At 41.8% G+C, this 21,029-nt stretch overlaps 1 protein-coding gene and 1 long non-coding RNA gene across 6 annotated transcripts in view; one reads left to right on the top strand and one right to left on the bottom strand.

Annotated features, from left to right (window-relative positions):
* The window catches only part of HRH1 (histamine receptor H1), a 122,935-nt gene extending 112,350 nt beyond the window's left edge, over positions 1–10,585 (top strand). For 2 of the 3 annotated variants that reach the window (XM_072598481.1, XM_072598482.1), the window contains exon 3: positions 6,302–10,585. In XM_072598481.1, the coding sequence (XP_072454582.1) occupies positions 6,341–7,834 (1,494 nt within the window). In that variant the 5' untranslated portion in view covers positions 6,302–6,340 and the 3' untranslated portion in view covers positions 7,835–10,585. The other variant, XR_011964700.1, reaches the window with a different exon arrangement.
* LOC140497479 (uncharacterized) overlaps positions 1–17,906 on the bottom strand; it is an 82,558-nt gene extending 64,652 nt beyond the window's left edge. For all 3 annotated transcript variants that reach the window (XR_011964703.1, XR_011964701.1, XR_011964702.1), the window contains exon 1: positions 17,668–17,906. This is a non-coding gene — a long non-coding RNA (uncharacterized lncRNA). The remainder of the gene's footprint in view (positions 1–17,667) is intronic.
* Positions 17,907–21,029: the final 3,123 nt, after the last annotated feature.

The following is a 21,029-nucleotide window of genomic DNA, read 5'->3' as shown; positions in this document are numbered from 1 at the left end:
CAAAGATGACATATTGGCACCATGATGGTATGTTACCTGCTCTACCTCCATTCCCTTTCTTGAGGATTCAGAATTCCACAAATGCAAGTAAATCTCCTGTCCTCTCTTCTCCCTTCCCTGTCTTCTTTGGCTATTCCTTTCCTCTTTGCAATGAGAGTACCTTTCTTATTTTCTGTTTTGTTTGTTTGAATTCCTGACACCAAAATCCATATGACCCCCCTGTTGGAGATCAAGGTCCTCACCTCTCCAGGTGGTAAGGTAGCCACTCAGCCTTTGATCTGGGAGCTCAGGGACTCAGATAGGTGTACTGAGGGTGAGTCACATGACCGTATCCCAGAAGTGCCCCAGCTAAAGTTATAGTGTTTTTCTTTGTATGACATCTGATTTTTCCTCCAGGGGCACCAGGCCCTTGAGTTGGCTGGCAGCAAAGAATGACTAACAAATACACAATGCTATGCTCTCCAAAGGAGGCCTTTATTCCCTTCATCCAAGGCCCAAGACAGTCAATAATGATGTTGAGGATCCAAAGCTCCTCATCTTTGTCCTCGAGAAGTTGAAATGTCACCCAGGTAAAAGGTACCTGCTACCCCCCTTCATGTGCCTTGGGCATCTTTCCCTTGGAAGCATCCCAGAGACAGGAATTCTTCCTGCAAAGCCTACATTCTTTGTTCTCTGAAAATTCTTATCATTATCATTTTCTGACTAAATCACCATCTCTTATGTCCATATAAAACTTTTACCATTTTCAAAGCACTTTCATATCCATCAACAAAGTTGAATGTTACAACAACCCTGTGGAGATAGACAGGATAGATGCAATTATCCCTATTTAACAGATAAGGAAACTGAGGATGAGAGAAATGCTCATGGTAATGCACATAATAAACAATAAAATTAGAAGAGCCCAGTTTTCCTAACTTCCAGGCCATGGCATGCTCAAGGCCCAGGTAAAAGCACATTAAATGTTTATTCCAGTGGATGCAAGCTATAAATTCATGAGTCAGTTTGTTCAGTTGGACAACTAGCATTTATTAAGCTATGTGCAAGGCACTAGGATAAGCACTAGGAGTTCAAAGAAAGGCAATAAAACCTACCAGTTCCCACTCTCAATGAGCTCACAGTCTTGCTTGGTCCAAAAGAAAGGCAGGAGGTAATATTTGAACCCTGATTCTCTGATTTCAATATCGCTTTGATTTCATGGGGGACTCAGGTTGGAGCGTGCTGGGAAATGTTTACCAACATGATCTCAACGTAAAAAAACATGTATTTCTGGCACACTTTCAAGTTTATTCTATTTTCTCCATTTTCTTGATTCTAAACAATCAACAAAACAATAAACCAAGACTTGGTGTTCACCAATTTCTCAGGTGTGAATGCTCACTTTGAAAATTTAACAGCTGCCTCTACCCCCAGCCTCAGGTCTCCCTTTCTGGCTTCTACCTGGACTTTGGGGAGGGGAATCCTTGAAAATGATTGAGAGGAGGAATGGGAAGAGAAGTGGAGGCCTAGGTGACAAACAGTTATAGTGTAGACCAATTACACTGAGTCTGAAGTGGTTTGATCTTGGGAAAGGAGAAAGGAAGGTTTGCAGACAGGTATGTCCTGGAGTCAGCTCTTACTGGATAGTTGATTGTTAAGTTCTGTGTAACCCCAGAAATTAGCAAACATTACAAATCAGGACTTAATCTATTGTTTTGCTGATTGTCTAGACTTAAGAAATTGAAGACTAAAATGTTAATAATGCAGATTTTGCTTAAAAGCCTGTCTTGTGCATTTTTCTCCCCAGAGAGCCTGTTATTAAATATTTACATTCCTGGACGCAGGAGTGATTGCAAAACAAGAATTTACAGGACTGGGTTCAAGGCAAGTCAAGACTACAAGCATTTATTAAATTCCTACTATGTGCCAGGCACTGTGCTAAGCTCCGGTGATGGAAATAAAGGCAAAAGACAGTCCCTGCCCTCAAGGGGCTCCCAGTCTAATGGGAGAGATGACAACATGCAAACAGCTATGTACAAACAAGATATAGTCAGGATACATTGGAAATAATTAACAGAGGAAAGACCTTAGTATTTCAGTTTCAGAAAAGGGGGTGAGATTTTAGCTGGGACTTGAAGAGAGCCATTTCTTGGATAAAAAGCAATGAAAAAGGAGGGTTACTTTATTACCCCAGAAAGTCAACATTTCTGCTGACTTAACAAAAGAATGGGATAATAAAAAATAATAAATGAAAGAGAAGGGAAAACCGGTCTGTGGTTGAGATTTGGAACTTCATCTGAACCTAATTTATTATGTCCTATAAGAAACTGGGGATATTTCACCTAGTAAAGAATTAAGGGTATAATGATAACAGTTTTCAAATATTTGAAGAGTTTTCATATAAAAGTGGGTATAGAACGTGTCTAGAAGTTACAATGAAGGCAGATTTCAGCTAAATATAAAGAGCTCATACTTGTAATTAGAGCTGTCAAAAATAGAATTAGCAGCTCAGTGAGATATCATTAACTGTCACCATAGGCATTCAAGGGGAGGCTGTCTGTCTGTACCTCCCCTATGTGGTGTATGTCCCTGGGAAAGGCATGTGCGTTAAACAGCTGTGTGTCCTACTGCCTGAGGTCTCGGGACTAGGCACCAAGGGAAGGCGAGAGAGAGAGAGAGAGAGAGAGAGAGAGAGAGAGAGAGAGAGAGAGAGAGAGAGAGAGAGGTTTACAAAGGACTTTGGTTTCTGTCCCCCACCCCCACCCCTGTGAAGTAGGTTGTCCAGTGATTGTTCTCCCCATTTGACAGCTGCTGAAGCTGAGAGAGTTTGAGTAATCTGCCAAAAATCCACCAGCTCCCTGGGGTGTCATCCCTCACCCACTCCTTATAAACACAGACAAGCTGAACTTGGAATCAAGAAGAGCTGAGCTCTAATCCAGCCTCAGATGCCTCCTGCCTAGTTGGGTAACCCTGGGCAGCCTCTCTCTTCCTCAGTTGCTTTATCTATAAAATGGGGACGATATTAGCATCTGCCTCCCTTAATAAAAGGATTTGTTCTGTAAAACTTTAACTCAGTCAAAAGGCCACACTCAAGGACCTAGAAGGCTTCGATTCCATGGTTGCCCTACCCCTGGCCTAGGGCATATTGGAGGAGGCTTCATGGGAGAGGGTAGCTTTGGGGATTCCTGGAAATCAGTGGCTAATGTGCTTGGATCCCTTTTGGAAGGTGTAGGGGCACATGAGTTGCCAGGAGATTGGGTAGAAGACAATGTCAGACAATCAGTCAGCTAATAAGCATTTGCAGTATTATGTGCCTACTCTGTGTCAGGTAAGATCAGGATGCAAATTAAAACTACAGCTCCTGCTAGTTCTTCATGCCCTCCAAGTCCCCAGGCCCTATCCTCAGGTGTAGGTACTTAAGAAGTAAGAAAGCAGGAAATGAGGAGGCACTCAGGGCCTTACATATAGAACATTTTGCTCTTTGAGACTAAGAAGTGGTAAGAGGATCATTACAAACATGGTGTATAAATAAGAGGGATGGGTCTTTGAACTCAGGTCTTCCTAACTCTAAGTGCAAAATTCTAGTCAATTTGCCACCTAGCAGCCTAGAAATCTAGAGAGGTTAACTCAACTTACCCATAGTCATGTATTTAGGAAGGATCAGAACATTATAGTTCTTGAAGAGGCCACATGCATAAACAACCTCTGATGTCTTTCCCCATTCTGAGATGCTAAGATTCTGTGATTAGGTTGATAGCCAACAAATCCCTGTGGAAGTGGGACCTAGGATGAGCCCTGGAGTAGATGGGCCCAGATGTTAGAAAAGGGAACAGAAAGGGAAATAGGAGACCAAAAAAGGCATATTTTCTCACGATCCTCTTTCCAAGGGCCTGGAGTACTGGGGTTTGATAGAGAATCACACCCAGGTTTATGAAGAGTATGACAAACCCCTCCATCCTCCAGCTCCTTTGGTCCTACTTTTTCTGGGGCCAAGACCCAAGAAAAACCTCATTCTGTCCCTGCAGAGTATCTAACTGAGGACATAGCCCTAGAACACACTCTCACAGAAGGGCCACTATGGGCAGATCCTGCAAAATAGCCTGAGAAGTGGTCTAGTAGGTAGGTGTAAAACCAAGGGAGAGCAGTGTCAGGAAAACCCAAGGAGAGAGAGACTAGAGAAAGTCAAAAAAAAAAGTCAAGATAGATGAGAATTAAGAAAAGGCCATTGGATTTAGCAATTAAAAGATCATGGTTAATAGAATAATGAAATTCAAAGTTGAGAAAGACCTCCTAGGCTTCTAGCTCAACTTCCTGATTTTACAGAGAAAGAATTTTACAGAGAAAGGCTAAGTAATCAGTCACACCAGCCAGTAAGTTACAGAACAGGAATTTGAACACAGGCCCTGTGATGTCAAATCCAGTACACTTTGTACTGTGACGACTGTCCTCTGAGGGAAAGCAATTGATTGATGGAAATGGAATCCTGACTGAAAGGGGTTGAAGAATAACGGAAGGTAAGAAAGAAGAGATGATAAATAACCCTATATAGATAGCTTTTTCTAGAGGGTTCGCTATAAAAGAAAGGAGAAATACAGGATGGTAATTTCAGGGAATGGTAAGATGAAAGTGAAAGCTTTTTAAAGTTAGGAGAGTTGTGGGCATAGTTGGAGTCAGCAAGAAAATAACAAATGGATAAGGAGGAATTGAAAACTAGGAAGAGATATCACAGGATTCAAGGGGTAAGCTCCTGGAAGAGACAGAAAGGGATGGGATCAAGGGTCCAAGTGGAAGAGCTGGCCTTATCAAGAAGCGCCACCTCTTCCTCAAGAACTGAAGCAAAGGAGCCAAAAATGAGAAATTACACTGAGATTGGAGGCTAGAATTCAGAAAAAGAAATAACTCACAAGCTTTCCACCTCCTGACAGAGACATGATGGACTCAAGATGCAGAATGAGACATATATATATATATTAGACATACATATAATGGACATATTATATTGGACATATTATGGATGTAGATATAGATATTGGACATGATCAATGAGGGAATTTGTTTTTCTTGATTATGTATGTTGGGTTTTTTTTTAACAAGTTTTGTTTCTTTTTTTTCCCAATGGGGGGGGAGCAGGGTAAAAGGGAAGAAATGAATGCTCGTGGATTGAAAAATATTTTAAATGGAGAGAGAGGGGGGAAAGGAAGAAAGAGGAAGGGAGGAGAAGGAGAGGAAGAGGGAGGGAAGAAAAGAAATTAAGAGAGAGATGATAAATGAAGGCCTCAATTTTTTTGAATAAAGTATGAAGCAAGGTTCTCTGCTGGACAGAGCTCAGAACTTACCCTTGAGGAGTTTACAGTATAGTTAGATCACAAGATGTAAACATAAAAAGATGACCCTACAATACATGAAGTGTATGATAAATTCAGATTGATAGACAAATATTGTAAATTTAAAGGAGAAAGAGGTCAGGGTTGGATGAACTGGTTAGAGAAGACTGCTCAGGAACTATGAAGAAAAATCATTAAATTTAGGAGACCCCTGCATAAAAGTTTAATTCATGAGACTAGATCAGTTCCATAGTGTAGTGAGCATAGGCAACAATTATACCTTGTGACATATCCACATTTAGAGAATAAAAAGTTAAGTTTTTTTTAAAAACTTTAAAAGTTTAAGTTTCAAAAGTGAAACCAGCTAAAGAGAAGTCAGAAAGGTAAGAGGAAAACCAGGATCATCTTGAAATCAGCATTTTAAAACTAGAATAAACCTAAGAAATCATCTAGATCAGGGCTTTTAACCATTTTTTTTTTTGCCATAGTTCATTCTGGCAATCTGGTAAAGACTATGAACCCCTTTTTAGGATCATGTCTTTAAATAATTGAGTGAAATGCTAAATTTCAATTAAAGGTTAGTTAAAAAAAAAGATGTAATTTTTTTTCCCATCCACATTCCTGGACTCCCTGAAATAATGTTGTTGTCCTCATTAGGACACCTGACCTAATCCAGTCTCTTCAGTCAAATAAGATAATATTTATAAGGTGCTTAGCATAGTACCTAGCACCTAATAGACACTTCCTCTTCCCCTTCATTTTACAGCTGAAGAAACTAAAAGAGATATGATTTGTCTAAGGTTTCACCATGACAGAGCCAGAACCAGTTATATATCTGTAACCTCAGTTACAGATGTTTTCTGCTCTAGACAGGCACCTCTTTCTGTCAAAGCAGATGGTGATGACCGAGGATGAGTATAAATCCTAGTACTTCAGCTGTACAATACAATAAACAGTCACCAAAGCACTTACAGATATTGCTCTCTGTCCCCTTCCAGGAAGTCACCAGAAGAAAGGAGAGCTTCCTCTAGTGCTGAATGACCTCTCCCACCTCCTCCTGTCTCCAAGAAGGAACCATGTGTGAGGTCAACAAGACAGATAATGCTGCCAATAAGTCCCATCCGGTGCCTTTGGCGGTGGTGCTGAGCAGTATCTCCCTTGTCACAGTGGGGCTCAACATCCTGGTACTGTATGCAGTGAGGACAGAGAAGAAACTGCACACTGTGGGTAACCTGTACATTGTCAGCCTTTCTGTAGCTGATCTGATTGTGGGTGCTGCTGTCATGCCCTTGAATATTGTATACCTCTTTGGGTCCCTACACCGGTACCTCTGCCTCTTCTGGCTCTCCATGGACTACGTGGCAAGTACTGCTTCCATCTTTAGCGTCTTTATTCTTTGTATTGACCGCTACCGGTCTGTCCAACAACCCCTCAAGTACCTACGGTATCGCACCAAGACCAGAGCGACAGTCACCATCTTGGTCACCTGGTTCCTGGCCTCCCTGTGGATTATCCCTATTCTGGGATGGAGTAGCTTTCAGCAAAATTCTACTAACAAGTCAAATGAGAAGACCTCTGAGGACAAGTGTGAGACAGACTTCTACAATGTCACTTGGTTCAAGGTGATGACTGCCATTATCAACTTCTATCTGCCCACCTTGTTGATGCTCTGGTTTTATTCTAAGATTTATAGGGCCGTCCGGCAGCATTGCCAGCACCGGGAATTCATCAGTGCGTCCTTCCCATCTTTCTCAGAGGGCAATGTGGGTCAAAAAAAGCACAAGATCTGCCTCCCAAAGCAGGAGAAAAATGCCAACCTGGAGACTTTGAAAAGGAAGCCAGAAGACACCTACTATCACATTAGTAACAGCATTCCCACAAAGGACCAGAACCCAGCAAAGGAATCACCTCCAGAGAAGAAAACCCCTCAAGGTTTTGAACAAGAGGATAAGGAAGTGGTGATCAAAGACCACTACTTCCCTATTGAGGTTGTGCAGCCTCAGCCTGGGATGGAGGAGACTGAAAGATACATGTCCATCCACCAGAGACAACCAGACCCCAAGGAGTTGTCCCCAGCCATTCAATATGCCAGTGAAACATCTGAGGAGACTATTTTTGCTGAGGCACCCTCTCACCCAATAGACTCCAATGCTGTCACTGGATCAGCCACAACCATGTCTGCTGAAGACCAAGCCAAGACCAAAGCAACCTTTGGCCTGGATTACCTGACACTCACCTGGAAAAGGTTTCGCTCCCATTCCAAGCAATACATAAAGGGTTTGCACATGAACCGAGAGCGGAAAGCTGCCAAACAACTGGGCTGCATCATGGCAGCCTTCATTCTCTGCTGGATCCCATACTTCATCTTTTTCATGGTCATTGCTTATTGCACAAAGTGTTGCAATGAAAAAGTCCACATGTTCACCATATGGCTGGGCTACATCAACTCTACCCTGAACCCCCTCATTTATCCCCTCTGCAATGAGAACTTCAAGAAAGTTTTCAAAAAGATTTTCCGCATTCCCTCCTAAAGGGAAGCTTCAAGGGTGGGGTGTAGAGATGAAAATTACTTCAAAAGAAGAAATAAATGAGGGCAGAAAGACTGCTTGGATTTCCAGAGTACCCAAACTTTCCAGGGTTTCAAGAAGAGACACATGGAAATCCCCTATTCCTCATTAGAGGTAATGCAGATGAGTGGATGAAATTGAATTGGGGTGGAATTGAAAACCAAGATTTAAAAGTTCACAGTGTTTCAAGTAAAACCCCGGCTGGTCAGACTCCTGACCCCTTCAGGGCTTCCAAGGAGTTCCATGATTTTGACTATGACTCTGATATCTGGGAGGTGGATTAAATGCCTTGGTTTCTATGGGTTCATACCCAAGTGGAGAGATGACCAGAACCCTAGAGGAACTCCAAAATGTATAAAGACAGGCTCAAGGTGTGACTGGGATGTAGTCACCACACTGCATGTTAGTTAATACAGTGTGGGCTTGTATAGCTGTATGAGAACTGTTACTTCACCTGGGGAGGCAACATATATACCCTCCAGAGACTGTGATTGTTCAGACAATTTAAGGACTTCCCTTGGAGAGTTGCTGGATGACCACTAAGATCTCTTCCAGCTCGGAATCTGTAATCCTCTTTAACTAGTTTACAAGCCACACAAAAAAAAAATTCTTTTTAATAAGTGGTGTTATTTTAACATCATATGTAGCTTCCAATGCCACACTTGCTCCCTCCCCACATAAAATACCAGGATTCCCCAGCTTGGTTCCAGAATTGACTCCAAATGGCTTTTGGCTATTTCCAAAAACAAAATCTACTTTCTAAAGATAATAATAATAATTGATGGCTCTTTAGCCTTTTAAAGATTACAAAGCACTTTACTCATACTATCTCACAACAATTCTTTGAGAAAGGTACTAAAGTTTTATTATTCCCTTTCACACGTGAGGAAACAGGTTAAGTGACTTGCCCAGGGTCATGCAGCTCTAAATGTCAGAAGCAGAATATGAACTCCAGTCTTGCTGACATTAAATTCCAGCATACTGTCCACTCTACCACCCTGACTCTCAAGGACTGAAGATTTGTCACCCTTGAAGGGATTCCAACGTACTATTGGCTCAGAAGGGCATTCCAGATGAGTTCCCAAGAAGACGACTTTAATGAGGACAACAGTCCCTTTGAGTTTATTAGCACTAGTCTGTTAATTAAAAAAAAAAACTATCAAATTATACTATATTGGTTTCAGTCAATCAGTGAGTCAGTCAATGAGCATGATTAAATGTCTGCTATGTGCCAGGCACTGTGCTAAGTGATGTGGATTCAAAGAAAAGAATATGATAGTTCCCTGCTCACATAGGAAAGATAACATGCAAATAATTATATGAAACAAGCTACATACAGGATTAACAGGAGATAATCAACACAGAGAAGGCACTAAAATTGATAGGGATTGGAAAAGGATTCCTGCAGAAGGTGGGATTTTTAGCTAGAACTTAAAAGCAAGCCGGGGAAGTCAGGAGGCAGAGATAAGCAGTGAGAGCATTCCAGGTATGGGGGACAGCCAGAACCTGGAGCTGAGAGATGGTTTTGCAGCAATGCCTCGCACATGAAAAAAACCCATAGGATGGTAGTAGATTTAGAGCTGAATGGGACCTTGGTCATCTAATCCAACCCCATCATTTGACAGATGAGGAAACTGAGACCTGTATTGGTAAAACAACTTGCCCAAAGTCACACAGGTAATAAGCAGGGGAACCCCAATTCAAATCTAAGTCCATCATTCCAGTAAAGCAATGTCTACGTGTAACGGTGTTAAAGTGACTGAATTTAGAGTCAGAGGGTCTGTATTCAAATGTAAATTAATAGCTAGCTACTATTTATATAGTGCTTCAAGGTTTGCAAAGCAATTTATATGTTAGCTCATGAGATCCTTAAAAAACAGGCCTGCAAGGTAGATGCTACGAGTATCCTCATTTTATGAACGAGGGAACTGAGGCTTAGAGAGGGGACTGAGTTAAGATCATACTAGTAGTAACTGACTGAAGCAGAATTGGAATTCAGGTCTTCTTGTCTTAAAATCTGGCACTCCATCCACTATATCATTTAACCTCTCTCAGCCTCAGTTTCCTCATCTCTAAGATGGGGTAAAGAAGGGATTAAACTAGATGATCTCCAAAATTCCTGACAGCTCTAAATCTATGATACTATGATTTTTCTTAGAGTTTCTATCAAGGTGCAGAATGGAGTACTCAGCCTGGCAGTCAGGAAACCCTAAGTTCAAGTCTAGCCTCTGATACATATTTGGGTGTGTGAAACTGTGTGAATCATTTAACCTTTCAGTGTCCCAGAGAAGTTTGCTGATTTGCGTCAATGCAATGAGGTTTCCACGCTGAGAGCTGCCTACAGTGAAGATCCCACAGGGCCAGAACACCCTTCCTCCCCCCACCAAAAAAGTTGCCATCTAGATGTGATCTATCATCAGAAAGCTCCCCTTAGGCCATAATAATACACACTGAAAACAAGAGTCATCTGCAAAATCTGGTGTTTTGTCTCTTGTGCTACTGCTTATGTGATGCCGTGCTTGTACAGTTTAAATATGAAGTTTGAACTGTCCTGTTACAATGCCTATTTATTTAATAATATTTAGTGGAATCTACCTTGTACTTCTGGGGGACCTCAGAATGCACTGCCAAATGCTACAGGGTTTATGTCTGGTTTCATTTTTAAAGATCATTTAGAAAAGGAATTATTTTTATTAAAAAAAAAAAAACCTCTCATTCCTATTCTGTTTACTTTGTGTCCATCCCCAAGTGTACATCCCCCAAAAGTGGGAGAGTCTAAGAGCCCCAACACCTTGATCCAGAAGCTACAGGATGCCATTTCCCAGGGTACCAAAAAAGTCTTCCTGTAGAGTACTGATGCCCAGGATCTCAGGAGCATACAAAAGAAATACATTCAGTCATTGTTAAATTTACTGATTCATCTGTTCAACAAATAGTTATGAAGTACCTACTATGTGCAAAGCCCTGTGAAAGGCAGTAGGAGGGTAGGAAGGGCTACAAATGTATCCAATAGGTATCACACACACACATACATGTATATATATATGTATGTATGCATGCATGTATGTATGTATGTATGTATAAACAGGTGTAACTAGCAAGTGTGCTGTAGAACAAGTTTATCTGGGTATTCACTCTTTTTTTACATGAAAAAAGAAAGATCTAATTCTTAATAAACCATACATTTCTCTTCCCATAGTCTTTCCTTGGAAACCAAAAAGAGTGACCTTCCCTTTTGTTTTCACTTTTAGCCCATCCCTCTCCTTAAGGAAGAAAGTGTACTAAGACACCTAGCTTTAGTTGCAACATAGCTCAGTCATGGACTAAGGATAAATTGGTCTCAGTTCCTCTCTCTCTCTCTCTCTCTCTCTCTCTGTCTCTGTCTCTGTCTCTCTTTCTACCTGCCTTCTACTATTTCTCCTGTTTTAAGAGCTTCTTAATAAAAGTTATTAATAAAAATAATCACTATAAGATCCTCTCACCATACTTATAGAACACTTAGTTAAGGTGGGTGGTGGAAACATTTTGAACAGAGATCTAGACCTCTGGCCTCATTAAATTCCATGAATTTCCAGCTATACTGTTGTTGTCCATTGCCCTTCTCTGGTACAGAATAAATATACAAGTATTCAGTGCAAAACAGTTATGCTCAATCACTGGATTTTTTAATGTGACTATTGAGAAAACTCATCTGAAGTTCTTTCTAGCATCAGGAAGCAAACAGAAACAGTTGGGAGAGAGAGTAAAACTATCTATAGCTATTCCTCAGTTTTTAAAGGGGCAATTGCAATGGGCACCTTCAGTCCAAGTTCTTTGTTCCACTGAGTGGAAGCATTACTCACTGAAGAATTTCTGGAATTAGGGTCCACACTGCAAGATGCTTGATGGAGTTGCCTCTGCTGTGCCTACGTGAATTAAGTCAACAAGCATTTATTAAGTGCCTACTATGTGCCAGACACTATGGCAAGTTCTAGTAATACAAAACAAGCAAACACAAAAACAGTCCCTGCCCTAGAGGAGCTTATATTCCAATTGATGAAACAACATGCAAACAACTATGTGCAAACAAGAAGCAAACAGGATAAACTGGTGATAATGCTCTAGCATTACCGAGGACTGGGGAAGTCTTCTTGCAGAAAATGGAATTTTAGTTGAAAATCAAAGGAAGCCAAGAAGAGGGGATGGAGAGGAAAAGAGTTCTGGATGTGAGGGACAGCCAGTGAAAATGCAAGGTGTCAGGAAATGAAGTTTCTTGTGTGAGAAACAGCCAGGAGGTCATTCTCTGGATCAGAAAATACATGGAGGGAAGTAAGGTGTAAAAAGACTGGAACGGTAAGAAGGAGGCAGATTTTGAAGGATTTTAAAAGCCAAATAGATAGTTCCATAGATTTGATCATAGAGATGATGGAGAGCCACTGGAGATGGCTTGACTGAGCCTTGAGAACATCATTCTAATAGCCAGGGGGAGGGTAGACTGAAGTGAGGAAATACGTGATGCAGGAAGACCAGTCAGGGACAGAAAAAGGCTATTGCAATGGTCTATTAATGAGATGGGGGGAGAGGGGAGCTGTGCCTCATAGGATAGCAGCAGTGTCACAGGACAGAAGAGGGCACATACAGGAAAAGCAGTGAAGGTAGAAGAGGCCAGACTGGGCAACAAATTGGATAGGGGAGGTGAGAGAGTGAGGAATAAAGGCTCTGGGCATGAGTGACCAGGAGGATGGTTGTGTCCTGCAAGATATTAAGAGAGTATGGAAGACGGGGAAGGCTACAAAAACACTCTCTGATCAGATCCATCTCCACTCTCTCTATACCAATGTTCATATTCCCCACTCTTTTCTGGAGTGATTCAAAAGCTCCTAATTCAGTGGAATTCTGCCTCCATTCCCAGGCCTCAAGAAAGACCCAATCTAGTACGGGATACTGTGCCTACAGAACTACAACTCCCAGGATTCCCAGTTATAATTTCAAACCCCTGGTTCAGAATACCTGGTTATATCAATACATAAGCTATGTGGTTTCTCATCTCATGGAGCGTAAAATCTAGTAGAAGAAAAAGTGCATATCCACAAATTTACCATAGGACAAATATATAACAAGTGTATTAGAGACATACAAAAGAAGTGCTGGGAGAGTTTAGAGGTGGAAAAACTTCCAACTAATTGGAGAAATCAGGACACTTTAGGTATAATGTGGCATTTGGGCTAGGTCTTGAAATTGAGAAGAATCTCAGTTGGCAGAGTAAAGGGAAAAGGCATCCTAGTTGTAAGGGCATTGCAAAAATATGCAGAGGCCATAAATCAAGAAGCACTTAGTAAGTACCTACTATGTGCCAGCCTCTGTGCTCCAGATACAACTACAAAAGGGGGAAGTCTCTGTCCTCAGAAATTAACATACAACATGATCACAGAGAAGCAAGTGTAAATACATATACATCTATAATACACATGGGTATATTACATAATAGCTAGCATTTACATAGTGCCTACTATGTGCCAAACTGTGCTAAGCACCTTACAAACATTATTTTATTTGATCCTCACAATAGCCCTGGGAGATAGGTGCTATTATTATCCTTATTTTAAGGTGAGGAAACAGAGGTGAAATTACTTGTTCGGTGTCACGCAGCTAGTAAGTGTCTGAGGCTAGATTTAAACTCAGGTCTTCCTGACTCCAGTCTCAGCACTCACTGTGCCACCTAGTCATAATTACATACATACATACATTATGGTACTATAAGCCATATATACATTATATATACAGTGTATATTATATGTAGAAAATAAACAGACAGTGATTTCTCTCCCCTTACCCCTCTTCTCAGGGTGACATTAGGCCCTGACATTTTCTCATTCTATTACTGTTTCCTTCTGCAGGTGAAGGGAGCTTAGAAAGACCGACCATTTCCAAAGTAGGACTAGGAATGTGGTGAATAGGAAAAGGTGACTGACCAGAGCTTCAAGACCACTAGGCTTCCAGTGATCCACCGGGGAGGGGAGGAGTGGGGCAGGTCAGACAATGTGTTCTAGCCTCGCCAAGAATGCAGACCTTGCTCCTGGGCTCAGGCAGGCAGAGGGAGCAAGTGTAAAGAAAACTGCCTTGGCCCTTGTCTAAAATTAATCTGGGAAATGAAGAATTTGGCAGTTTCTGCACAAGGGGGAAAACAGAGCAGGGGCCACCTGCAATCAGAGCCCCCCCCCCAACAAGATGCTCTCATTAAAGGCATCCAGAAGCCTTTCACTCTCTTCTTTTGCTCAATAGCCTCTGCTAGTTGATGGGTAGCTACTGCCCTCCCTAAGGTGCGGCCACTTATGGAACTGCAGCTTTGCAAAAACATCTCCCAAGGAACTCCAGCCCTGGTCCATCCTCCTTCTGTGTCAGCTACCTCAGTTCCTGTGGCCCTCTCCATTCTGCAGGTTGCCCAAGGGGGCCGTTTTGCCCCAGATGCACTGGCTCTCAGAAGTACAAAGCTTTATAGATGCATTGAATGTCATAACTGAAAAGTACCTTAGAGCTCATCTATTCCAATACCTTCATTTTAGAGAGGAAGAAATTAAGGGTCAGAGTGGGGAGAGATTTGCCCAAGATCACACAGACACTGAGGGTCAGAGCTGGGACCCAGGACTCAGGTCTCCTGGGTGTCTGAGTCCACTGGAGCCAATAGCAACTGCTTAACAAATGCTTAATTCAAACTTCATGCATCACTAAATTTGTCTCTTTTTTTGTTTTGCCTTTTTTTGTGAGGCATTTGGGGTTAAGTGACTTGCCCAGGGTCACACAGCTAGTGTCAAGTGTCTGAGGCTGGATTTGAACTCAAGTTCTCCTAACTCTAAAACTGGTGTACTATTCACTGAGCCACCTCACTGCCCCAAATTTGTCCCTTAAAATGAGGCTCTTCCTCCAGAGGCTGTCCTGGGAACTGGTGCAATGTTTTACACAAGAGATGAGATGAGCTTTCTGATAAGAAGCCATAAACTTTGAGAAAACGGAACTTCTTTAGATTAGAGCTGCTGCCCAAAACTGAGGGTGAGAATTCCTTTGCCTCCCCAGAATCATTGGTTTAAAGCTGGAAAGGACTTTAATCTTGTTAGGGACAAGAACTCTTTCATAATTTGCTTGAGGTCACACTGGGAATCCATAAGCATTTATTAAATACTTACTATGAACCAATCACTGAGCCAAGCACTAGAGATACAGATAAAAGCAAAAAACACAGTCCCTGTCTTCAAAGTGCTTACATTCTGAAAGAGAAGATAGCACGTATACAACTACACAGGCACAAGATATATACAGAGTAGATGGAAGACACTCTGAGAGGGACCAGGAAAGACCTCCTAGAGTAAGGCGGGATTTGAGCTGAGCCATGAAGGAGGTCAGGGAAATGAAAGAATGTAATGTGGGTCTGGTATATGAGTTGACCTCGTTAGTTTACTCAGCTGATACAATTTTCCTGCATGGGGATCCTGGAAAAATGGATTCTAGGATAGTCATATGTCAAGATATTAGGAGACACCCTGTTTTCCAGAGCTAAAGCCCAGCAAGCAAGCTGGGCCCTGAGCTTGGCATAACAATAATCCTTTGTGCTCACGCTCTGGATGATCTCACCCTCTGGCAAAATCACATAGTGATTGTATTGCTTTAACCAGCACCAGGTGTTCTCTGACAAACACTGGACAAGTTTGGACACATACCCATGTTCCCATCACGAAGTCCTGCAATGAATCAAACGTGTCTCATTGACGCTGTTACCCCTTCTTGTCAGGGTTACAGCTCACTGCATAGCCAGTGGTATAAGTATTGAGATCTTCCCACACTGCCTTGGTCCCCCCAATAGGAGCAGGGCTCCAGCACACATTCTAATTTCCCTCCCTGTTGGCAAGCCATTTTCCTCACTTTGAAATTAAACCTCTGTTTGATTCCTGACTCTCCTGTGTCTAGCCTGCTCTGTTTTATTCTACCTATCCACAGGTTAGAGACTGCTTCAATCCAACTAACACATGTTAAGAGAAGTACCTTGGAGACACCATGAATAGGCATTCTGTAATGGATTCAGGTTGGCTAATCACATTTGGCTATGTAGTTGGTACAGCTGGTATCTTCAAAGACATCTGAGTCGGTGCTAGACTCCTCTTTGCCTCTTTCCCTTCTGAAAATGAACCATGACTTGTTCCCTCATGGGAAGGGAGTTGAGTCTCCAAAGAACAAGGCATAGGAATCCAGGAGTTCAAGTCTAGGCTTTATCTTGCAGTCATCTCAGTATTAACACTTGAAGGAGCAAGGAGTGATCTTTGTAAGGACCCTTGGATTCCTCACCTACTGGAAGCAGGACAGATGAGGATTCATCCAGACAATGATGCTGCCTTTGGATATAAAATCAGTGGAACCAGTTCTAGGAACTTCCCTAATTTGAGCCTACCGCCCACCAGTCCAAGGTGGTATGGGGGGAAAGCATGGCCCCAAGGTTTGGGGGAAAAATGTTTGTTCATGCTATACCTTTGAATTAAATATCCTTTTGTAAAAGTTAACATTAGGTTGTTTAATAGAAGTGGGGGCTAGTCACTGGCCCCACCAGTCCAGCCCTCCCCTCCAGTTAAAATCCTCCTCTTCTGGACTTCTGAATTAATGTCATAGGCACCACTACCCTTCTAGTCCCCAGGTTCACACTTTCACTAACATTCTTGATTCCTTTCTCTCACTTGATCCACATATCCAATCAGTTGCCAAATCTTGTCATTTCTACTTCTAACAAATGGGGAGAACACAACTGGCCTCCTAACAAATAGGGCATCAGAGACAGAGACAATTAGCTTGAGTTAATTGCAATAGAAAAAAAATCCTCTTAACACACCCAAGCACCCTAATGAGGAGGCACATCCTCACTCTTGAGAAAGCAGGACCATAATGTATATATACATATATATATATGTGTGTGTGTGTGTGTGTATGTATGTATGTATGTATGTATATATGTAGATACTAGACCACCATTATACTAAGAGGCACAGGTGAGGGAGCAGGGAGCAGAGTATTCCAGGCCTGTAGGTCATCTCAATAAAGAGAAGAGATGACAGTATCATGTTTGAGGAAACACCAGTAGGCCGGAGTTGATGGAAAGTAGAGTGGGTGGAGGGGAGTAAGGTATACCACCTAAGTGCTGGATAGACAAGGGTTAGATATAGAGGGGGCTGAGCTGGGATTTGGGACCCAGTGGTCACCCCTCTTCACTGCACCACGTTATCACAAGGCATGTGCTGAGGGAGGAAACAACCAATCCTTGTTATATAATACACAACTATGCTCAAACCCCGGGAGGCCACTAAATAGTCATTTTGCCATTATGTACACAATAAAACTTCCACCTATTTTTTTCCTTCCTTGGCAGTACAACTGACGTATTTGTCCTTCTATTGTATAGTTTAGGAACATAACAGGCTCTCATTCAGTGGTCAATTATCAGTACAAAGTCCGGCCAAAACCAGACTTTGTTTGAAATCCCACGTTAATGTCTGCTAAGATGCAGGCAGGTGGTAATGGAAGGAAATTTTCTTCTTATTTGCTGCTGATGACTGCAACAAATTCAGGAGTCTCTTCACAATGAGAAAAGAAGGTCCCTGGCTAAGCCTGTTACCTATGACAGCCAGGTGGCTCAGTGGATGGAGCACTGGGCCTGGAGTCAGAAAAACCTTGGTTCAGCTCTGACCTCAGGTACTTACTAGCTGTGTGACTCTGGACAAATCACTTAGCCTCTATTTGCTTCAACTCCTCAACTGTAAAATGAGGATAATCATAGCACTTACCTCCTAGGGTTGTTGTCAGGACCTTTGCTTTCTTCCTGTCTCTGTCTGGAGAACTGGCTCTCAAGATAATGAATTTAAGACCCATATTCTGTGTGGATCAGTCATGAAGAGCAGGTGAATGCTTTGGCTATGCTGCAGGGACAATTAACAGCTTCTATCCAGCTGGTTTCCCTGCGTCTTCCTATAGGAAAGCTGGCTGTCATATTAATTGATTAAATAACCAGGTAGAGTATGGTAAGCCTTTGGCCACCAGAGGGCATTCCCCATACAAACTGGCTGTACCCTCTACCTCAACACCACCCCATCCAGAACTTAAACAGCTCTGAATGCTGAAGTGCATATCCCAATTCAGTACTGATCTAATCCATATATCTATCTTCTCCACAAAAATAGTATGAGATACTTTCCAATATGTTTTGCTAAAATTTAAGTAAACATATCCATGTGGTTGTTCAGTTTTGTCTATGACCCTGTCTGGGGTTTTCTTGGCAAAGATATTAGAGTGGTTTGCCATTTCCTTCACCAGATCATTTTACAGATGAGAAAACAGAGGCAAATAGAGTTAAGTGACTTGTCCAGGGTTACACAGCGAGTAAGAGTCTGAGGCTGAATTGGAACTCAGGTCTTTCTGACTCCAGCCTAGCACTCTGTACTATCACATAGTCGCCCTCCATCAAGGTTAGATGTCTTTAAGTCCTAAACGGCAACTAGGTACTCTCTTATAATCTCCACACTTGCTGGGTATCCCTTAGCACAGTGCCTGGCTAGAGTAGGAGCTTGATAAATGTTCATTGACTAATGGATGTCAACTCCCTATCATCGATTTTTGTTTATTGAAGAGATAAGTCCAGGTTGCTATAGCTTCAGGTTCCTTCTCTCCTGGAAAGCATCAAGAATAACCAGGTTTCTCTCAAGGGAACTCTATTCAGGCTTCTTCTGTGCCCTGTCCTGATCCTGTGCCTCCACCTCTGATAAGTGGGCATTTATCTCCTCTCTTTGGTGTGTCTCTGCAACTCTCAGCCCTCTCGGTCGCCCTCCCTACTGGTTCTGTGTCTCTCTGTCTCTCCTCCTTGTGTAATTCTGCCTTCCCCAAATTCTGTTTCTTATTAAGTGCTAAGCCAAGGGCCAGCTTAAATGTGTAAGCATCATCAAGGTAGTGTTCATATCAGTGGTTCTCATTGCTTTGTAACTGTAGCCAGACTTTATTTTCAGTGCCATTGTCTCTAGGGTGATTTCCAAAATAACTGGACTCAGAGGCCCAGAACAAAGGTGTAAGTCAAAGGACAAGTACCCATCCAAGTGATCTCCCAACTTCTCAGAGCATTTACATTGTCCAGGGAATTTTATACTTTGTTCAGGTGAGAGAGTAGGAGGGGAAAAGAGGCTTACCTTTCCCCTCTACTGTCTCCTCTGAGGCATTCTTGGGCATGCCCATTACAATGACATGGAATAGCTGGAGACCCTGAGAAGATCAATCTTACTTATCCCATAGTATAAGCTCTAGACTCCTCTTGTCCCTGGACCTGAACCTATTTACTGAACAGAAAAGTTCATGTTCAGAGGAAGGCTTTTTGGTTCCTTGCACAATGTTTCTGGGAAGTGTCCTAAGTAGAAGGGAATGGGAAAGATACAGAAGGAAACTTAGTCAACGGAAAAACAAAGACATCAAGAAAAATTTATTTTTTTAATTTTATTTATTTTGTTCTAAACTTAAGAAATAAAACAAGCATTTCCATAACATAATAGAATAGAAAAAAAGATGATTGCACATGAAACTGAAAATTTTTATGTACAACTTGCTTCTGTTTTTAAATATATAATAAAGTTGTCACGTAGCTTTCTTTTTTCTTTTTTTCTTTCCTCTCCCCCTTTCCCACCCTAGAAATGGCTACCAACAAATACAAATATGTGTATGTGTATGTGTATGTGTGTATATATATCTATGTATATACATATATGTGTATATATATATGTGCGTATGTATATATATGTAAAATCACTCTACATGTACTTCTACTTCTCAGTTCTTTCTCTAGATGCAGATAGTGTGTTCCTTCCTTCATTTGTAATTGATTTGGGTATTTATAATAGTCAAAATGACTCAGTCACTCAAAGCTGTTATTAAAACAACATTGTTGTTACTATATACGACTTTCTCTTGGTTCTGCTAATTTTGCTCCTCATTATTTTGTACAGGTCTATACATGCTTTTCTAAGATCGTCAAGCTCACCATTTCTTATAGCACACTCATATGCCACAACTTGTTCAGCCATTCCCAATTAACGGACATCCTCTCAATTTCCAGTTCTTTGCCACCACAGAGAGCTGCTATAAACATTTCAGAATATAAAGGTTCTTTTCCTTTTTCCATAATCATCTTGGGAAACAAACCTAGCAGTGGTATTACTGGGTCAAAGGGTATGTAAGAATCCAACTTTGCCTTCCAATAAAGTCCTCCTTTTCTGAACTTCCCAGTTACTGTCCTGGAAACCACCATCCTTCCAGTCACGCAGGTTCACAATCTCAATATCATTTTTGATTCCTTTCTCTCCCTTGACCTACATATCCATTGTCACTTCTCTCTTCAAAACTTTTCTCCTGCAGGTCCCCTTATTTCTACTCACGCAGCCAGTTTGCTAGTTTAGGCCCATAAAAACCTTTTTTCTGGACTACTCTGGACTATCACAATTAGTTCCTAATTGGTCTCCCTGACTCAAGTCTCTTCCCAATCCAATTTATCTTACACATAGGTGGTAAAATGATTTTCTAAAATACACTGTTTTCACCATGTCATCCCCCAGGCTCAGTAAACTCCAAAGGTTCCCTATTATTATTTTACTAGTTATTTCATTCATTTTTCAGTCACATCCCACTCTTTGTGACCCCACTGGGGTTCTCTTAGCAAAGATCCTACAGTGGTTTGCCATTTTCTTCTGCAGTTCATTTTACAGATGAGGAAACTGAGGAAAACAGGGTTAATGACTTGCCCAGGGTCACACAGTTTTCCAACTTCCCAGTGTCTGGATTTGAACTCACAAAGATGAGTCTTCCCAACTCTAGGCCTGGCACTCTATCTACTGTGCCACCTAGCTGTCCCAATCACCTCCCAAATTAAATATAAATTCCTCTGTTCAGCATTAAAGCCCTTTACAGCTTGATCCTTTCTTATTTTCCATGCTTCTTACCTTCTAACTCTCTCTCTACCTCCATCCCCCAAGCCTGCTTTGATCCAGCCTGCTGTTGCTGCCTTTCCATTTCCAAGAGTTCCAGTGACACCTCCTGTGATGTCTTGACCTTTGAGTGAATTGGATTTAAGTGAGGCAGAGCTGCACAAAGTCATCAAGCTCTCTCTCTCTTCTAG

Source organism: Notamacropus eugenii, chromosome 3 (genome assembly GCF_028372415.1).
Source record: "Notamacropus eugenii isolate mMacEug1 chromosome 3, mMacEug1.pri_v2, whole genome shotgun sequence".
NCBI classification, from domain to species: Eukaryota; Metazoa; Chordata; class Mammalia; order Diprotodontia; family Macropodidae; genus Notamacropus; species Notamacropus eugenii.
Note: the sequence above shows the minus strand (reverse complement) of the source record. Positions and strands in the feature narration are given on the sequence as shown.